Source organism: Battus philenor, unplaced genomic scaffold (genome assembly GCF_028537555.1).
Source record: "Battus philenor isolate CCGP_79_NKW_IND1 unplaced genomic scaffold, ilBatPhil1.0.hap1 SCAF_28, whole genome shotgun sequence".
In the NCBI taxonomy this organism is placed as follows: domain Eukaryota; kingdom Metazoa; phylum Arthropoda; class Insecta; order Lepidoptera; family Papilionidae; genus Battus; species Battus philenor.
In genome coordinates, this window is record NW_027181691.1 from 7,700,775 (window position 1) to 7,707,533 (window position 6,759).

The 6,759-nt window shown below is 30.8% G+C and overlaps 1 protein-coding gene across 1 annotated transcript; it reads left to right on the forward strand.

Moving 5' to 3' along the window:
• The first annotated feature begins 3,596 nt into the window (after positions 1-3,596).
• LOC137926055 (uncharacterized) lies at positions 3,597-4,929 on the forward strand. Its single transcript, XM_068769592.1, has 3 exons — positions 3,597-3,780; positions 4,005-4,260; positions 4,510-4,929. The coding sequence occupies exons 1-3, from the start codon at positions 3,652-3,654 to the stop codon at positions 4,869-4,871; spliced, it is 747 nt and encodes a 248-aa protein (XP_068625693.1). The 5' UTR covers positions 3,597-3,651; the 3' UTR covers positions 4,872-4,929.
• The last annotated feature ends 1,830 nt before the right edge of the window (positions 4,930-6,759 follow it).

Here is a 6,759-nt window from a genome sequence, read left to right on the forward strand (position 1 = left end):
AAATATGCAAAAAAATCTAGAAGCTTCTACATTTGTAGTAATGATGGTAGTTTTCTTATGCTATATTTCTTTTTAGTTGTATGCTATTGGAAAAACAATCATATAGGTCAATGAACTGCCTTTCTCACGGTTCCCCGCTGTGTTTGACTCTTCGAAGTAGTTTGCATAGATTTAGGGGCGATTCCGCGCTCTCACTTGGAACTTGATCTGTTCATTCTACTCCGTTAAATTGTCTCTTAACGGCGTCGTCTTTTTATTTCATAAAATTTATATTTAATATTGAACATTACTTATAGGTATTACATGATTTGTAACTTCTGAAGAATAAACAAATTAATGTATCGCTGAAGTTACTGCTTGAAGATCAATGTGTAGCTAGTTAAACTAGCAGTACGAGAACGTTATGTCTTAAGAATATGGCTGTGGACAAGGTGTTATTCAAAACGCTCTCCTATGAAACTCTGTGTATATCCGTATTGTTCTTAGTGAGTTTTATCACATACTATTAACTAATAGTATGTGATAAAATTCAACTGAATTCTGTTCAAATGAATTCTGATGAATTCTGTTCAAAATTCAAATGAATTCTGTTGAATTTATGTTTATATATTATAATAAAATAAATGTAAACCTAATTTAGATAAAAGATCCTAGCAGTAATTCTTTATAAGCTTACAAGCCGTATTAATAAAGTCATTTATATATAAATAAGATTTTTTAGTGTTAAAATGTCTCAGTTTTTAGGCATTAAAAAAATGACTACAGAGATTATCATAGGCTTTTGAAACCTTCATAGCTTTATTGTTAGATGAAGGAAGCCTTTTTAAAGAAGCTTATTTTCATGCTAGTTTTTACAATATCGGATTCTCATAGAATTCTTTTATTATCATTGCCTGAAATTTACGACTATCGATTCATAGTGGATATCAACATAAATTAACCTTCAACTGCTATTAACAGTTATAATAAAATATATGTAATTCTATCAAAAATCAAATCAGCAATTAAAAGCATTACGTAGTAAACTTTATAATATAGTAATAATATATAATAATTACCACTAAATTACGAAGGCAATATTTAATTATAATTACAGATCATATCCATTTAAATAGTGATTTTAGTGTTTCAAAATTTTCATTTTTTAGGTATGAAAATACATATTTAGAATTAACTACTTCTGGAAAAGCAGGAAATAACTCCTTTGAGCGAGTAAACTAAATCACTTAGTGTATTGTAAGTATTTTTTTATCATTTCATTTTTCCAAGTTATTAAGTACTACAAAAGTTACTGGGTCAAATAATTAACATCGCTGTTTTAGTTATATATACTAAATATCGAGGATAATTAAGAAGGTTTAATTTTTAAACATTAGATAAATCAATTTAACTAGGTTTTGTAACTTAGTTCTTTAATCAAGTTTACCTCAATAAGTTAGTGTATTCAGCAATGTCCCTAACCAAAAAAAAGTAAAATACAATATTACTCGTTTGTAATTAAGGAGTTGTGACGCTTCGTTAAAAGCTTGTAATGAACAAATGTATATATGCACGATTCTCCGCTTATATCAGCTCTTAAAACACATTAACATAAAGTTATACAATTGTTGAACATAGTTTTCTATTGGTTTTGGTAATGGATTTCACTGCGAGTTCGTTCATTGACTCTTATGGCTTGTCATAATAAATATCGAAATATCAAGTATGTAAATAGTACGCTTTCACGAACCGCGTATTATCATTTTAATTTAATTTTTGCAATTTTCACTTTTACGTGTTAAACATGGAATACATTAAGAATCTAAGATCATTGTCTATACAAGCTCATGTAGACTGTAGATCCAAAATATATTAACTAAATCTTAATTTTAGCTGCCCTGCTGTCATATGTAATACACATATACAGGATGATTAACTTTAAATTTTAAAATTTTGAAGGGTAAATTTATGGCTAATTTGTTTCAATATTCCATGTATAAAATTATCAGCCTGACATATTATTCATTAATATATTTTTTCTATTGGAATGCAACAGGCTTAAACCTTTTGTCAATAAGAAGTTTGCAGTGATAAATAGTAAACAATAATTAATGTTAAATATGTTGTAATCTCAATATTGAAAAGTGTTTTTCCTACTATAATAAAATTACAATATTTATTAATTTTGAAACCATTATGTTTTTGGATTGTGTGTAAACAATCATCAAATAAGCTATATGTTCACAACTTTATAGCTTTTAAACCTATAACCAATCAACCTTTTTAGACCTCCTAAAAAGGTCAGATACTAATTCAATAAATTATTGGAGCACCAAAAAATTTTTTTTTCGCTTTTTTCTCGATCGTACCTTGTGTCTTAAGATAAGCTGTAAGAAAATTTCCCTCAAAATATTTGCACACATCTACTGTATATCAAAGTAATAAAATAAGTTTCCTTGCTACTATGATAAAGCAGTAAACGTATTTAAATATGAAATTAGTTTATTCGGTTAAATCTTTGCGACTGGATATAGTATCCGGACAAATCTAGACCAGGTTTTTGAAATACTGCAATGTCAAAAACATGTGCACCTTTCATGTTGAAATACATTAAAAAAATAGTTATTGGGCTAATACCATCTAAAGATATATTAGATTATTTAAAAAAGTTAGAACTCAGAGTAGAATCCACAACAAACAATGTCTCAAAACTTCTGAGTTATAATGTTCAAAACTGTAAATATTATAACAGCAAAAGTAAACTTTAAATTTACATAATAATAACACGTCATAGTGTAGAGTGTGACTTTTCAATTATTTAAAATCAAACGTGTGGTTCATCTTGTTAACATATTTAGTTGTAGAGTAAATAACTTTATTTACTGCACATTAAATGTACAAGAATTTAAACCCTTTCCTTATATGTTAATATTAATTGTGAATTTAAATTTCGAAACCCATTTATTTGAATATTATCGATACTCATAAGCTATAGCGATTTCTGTTTTGGGATATAAGAAAGTCCAGTCTTTTTTTAACATTTTTAACATAAGTAACAGGATTTTTTCAAATCTACGCTTTGACAATACAAATTATATACGCATAAAAATTTAGGGAATTGGATTGGTTATTTTTTTTCTTTTTTATTGGCTCGCGCACTAATTTATTATTTCATTAGTAAATTAATTTATAATAAATCAAGACCATTACTATAGATTTACCTACAAATAAAAAATTAACTAACATTTATTGATACGTCTCCGGTATATCTCATTATAAAAAACAATATACGTTTTCTATTACGTAAATGGTGTGTTTACGCAATCGCTAAATCGGAAATCATAGAAAAAATTCGCCTGATAATAACACTCTTCACTACAACAGATATTTTACCTAAAACATTAATCTTTTTATTATAAAAGAAAACGCATATTGATAACCACAAATATTTACAAAGCAAACTTATTTGCATAAACATTAGGGTCCAAACTGAATCGAATTTCTTCTTAACCTAGATGAGAGACTCGTGTGGAGCAAATAGATACACAGCAGGTGGGGGGGAAATGATAAAACTGTATAGCGCCTCCGCCATTTCACCAAACATTGCTTGACATCACTCGATGTCAGAAAAATAGTAACACAGCAAAGAAAAATTAAAAAAAAATTATAAAAATGAAATTCACTCTCGTCGTCGTTTTTGCCTTGTGGGCCTTCGCTGCAGCCGAAGAAAGTGACAACACCATGGAGATCGCGCTAAGCTTTGTCAAGGATTGCAAAGGAGATTACTTCCTATGTGTCAAGGTTCATAAATATTTTTTTTTATATTAAAGTGAAAGTGATCAGTGGGAACGAAAAGTGTTATGGTGTCTGTGCGAAGTTTATTATCATATAATTTCACATATTTTCCTTGTATTCAATTTATTACGACGTTTAATTAATTTTAGATTCATTTTACATTCAGGTACGTGGGATGTTTCTTAAAGTATGGGAAACAGTTGAGTAATGTGAAATATTTTGTTCCTCAGGAAAAAATGCTGAAAATGGTGGAGAATTTGAGAGCATCTCGAAGCATCACGATCGCGGAAGGTATCGTTTTGAAAGGTGAACCTGATTCGAGAGCAGCCAGGAAACTTGACTCTCTGCCTGTGGACCCTACAGCGAGGGATGCTGAAGTTAACCACAGGCTCTTGGACGGAGTTGTCAGTTTGTTCGAAACTCATGCTGTTGAGGTTAAAATGAATCCTGCTGATAAGGAAACCGTCCAGAGGTCTCTCGAAGAAGGTAAGATTCCCCAAACTTTAAAACTGTTACAGATTCATGTGATCCCTATAAGTGTCATTACTCTAATCAATTGTCAAGATTTTGTCATCGTTGACTGACGATATTAAGCCAAATAACCGACAAGACATGAAATACTAAAACGATAATCAGTGAATTTAAAGTTGAAAGAATTGAAAAACCTTAATACGTTAGTTAATTAAGAAATTATTAGTAATGTGTCTCAATAATTATATTTTACGTTTTTCACAGGCCGTGGAAAGAAGAAGGGAGGTGGCGGTGGAATGGGACTCATCGGGCTCCTCGGTGCCAAGATCCTGCTCGGAAAGCTGTTCATCGTCAAGCTGATAGCGTTGAAGGCGTTAGCCACCGCCAAAATTGCTTTCGTCCTCGCCGTCATCCTGTTCGTCGCCTGGTGCATGAAACAAGACCACACAAAGACCACCTACGAAGTGGTACCGCACGCTCACCACCATGAATCCCATCATCCAGTCCACGTGGAACATGTCGCCCACGACTCTGGCCACGGATACTCCTACGGCTCCGACTGGAACAAGAACTTGGACGAGGCCCAGAACCTCGCTTATGGTGCCTACTCACCCCACAGGAAATGAATAGAACAAGCCAAAAAGAGTTGGTCCGAACCAGCTAACTTGTAACCTCTTTTGTACAAAGACATATTTATTAATTTACTTAATTTATTTAATTTATTGTCAATTAACTTATTGATTTGTGTTTCATTAAATTGTTTGAATTTAAACGTTCGTTTTTTTAACATCTATGTAACCTACAAAAAACCTTTACAAGTACAATACTAAAACAGTTTTTACAACATTATTTTTATAAAATCTATTTATAAACCGCAATCGTACGGTAGAAAGTTATGTGTCCAAAATTAGTTTTACGTGCCTTAAACACGATCATAAATAATTTCACAAACCACGAGTTATTTATATCGAAATATTTATATAAATTTAGAAAATTTTATAAATTTGAAACGTTTTAAATTACCTAATAGTTTTAATTATTACTTCCTGTTCGCTCTCTCTGATTTGTTCATTAATAGATGTTCCACATTAGAGAAGTTATTACGTGTTATTAGAGAAATTTCACTACAACTGGCGAGCGTTTAACGAATCGACATGTATATGAGACTGGTCAAAGCCGAAACAGGTTTTATGTAGACTTTTAAGGTATGCCTTTCTATTGATGAAGATATTCATTGTATAATTTTACCTTAAGGTTTAATATACCTTTATTTTCAAACAGTGAAACTGCGTGATTTATTAAGAGCCTATTTTTTTCGTACTGTGTTCAATATTTATAAATATATTTCAACGAATTTTTTTAAACACTTTAACAGGAGTGGTTTTAAAAAGCTAATTTAATTACATGCTATACTTTTTATATATAATTACTTAAACAAGAAAAAAAACCTAATTTTTCCTGTTATAAATATACCGTAACTAAAAGTCTGATCTGGATTATATCCTTTATTCATATACGTATAAATTAATATGTACGAAAGATTTAATAATAATTGATATTTTTATAATTTTACATTACACAAATTATTATATATTAAAATTAGCCACGAGTAAGCGACAAAGTGATGATTTCTCGCGTATTTCCGCTTATATGTCATATTGGAAATATATTTTGAGAAAGTGGCGGTAAATGAGAAATTTCGCTTATAACGCGCTGTAATCTCTTGATAGACGGCAAAAGTTTCTAACTCCTACACAATATTGCGGCAGGTTTGTTCGTCTCCATTAATATTACTTTCTTTAGTGCCATTTGTTAATTGGACGGTTGAAATATTGCCGTGTTACGTAAGTCACGATATACATTTTAATATATCGAGGATCGTGTGTTGCATGCATTTAATACCGTGTAAGATCTTAGCGGAATAAAGATTAATTAATATTATTTATTTAAATAAACGCTTCTTTGATTTTTCATAGGATAGTGTAAATAGTGTTCAGATATTTATAATTGAATTGAACTAATACTACAATAATCGAATCGTGCAAGCGATGGTCGTTGGTACCAAGAGGTTCTAGAGTGACCATAACTAGCTGATAGACGTACCGTGGGACATAGTTAATACAGGCAACACTAAACCGATCATCGTGAAAATCTTTAAGGGAGACCAATGCCTTCAGTGGGCGTCTATGTGCTGAACAGAAGAAGAATATGACACCGATTATCATGGCGATCTTTTCAGGAAGCTTACGATTTACAATGGGATTATATCGGCTGAAAGAAAGAGAGAGAAATTAATTCAAAATTGTGGTTAATTATCTGTAACTTCTTTCTTGTTTTTAAACCACTACTTCTCATAGATCTCTCAGGACAAACTTAGGATACTTTAATCACAGCCTTTGCTTAAAAAAATCTTGAAGAAAAGATATTAAGAAATAATTATTTTGTGTGCAATAAATACTTGCACACGCAGTTGTTAATAGAGAATATTAATTTGCAGTATATGTACTGTGAAAC

Excerpts from the sequence above, each read along its gene's own strand:
- LOC137926055 (XM_068769592.1), top strand. The coding sequence starts at position 3,652 with ATGAAATTCACTCTCGTCGTCGTTTTTGCCTTGTGGGCCTTCGCTGCA. Across the intron at positions 3,781-4,004 it reads ATTACTTCCTATGTGTCAAG|GAAAAAATGCTGAAAATGGT; the intron begins GTTCATAAATAT and ends TTTGTTCCTCAG. Across the intron at positions 4,261-4,509 it reads CCAGAGGTCTCTCGAAGAAG|GCCGTGGAAAGAAGAAGGGA; the intron begins GTAAGATTCCCC and ends CGTTTTTCACAG.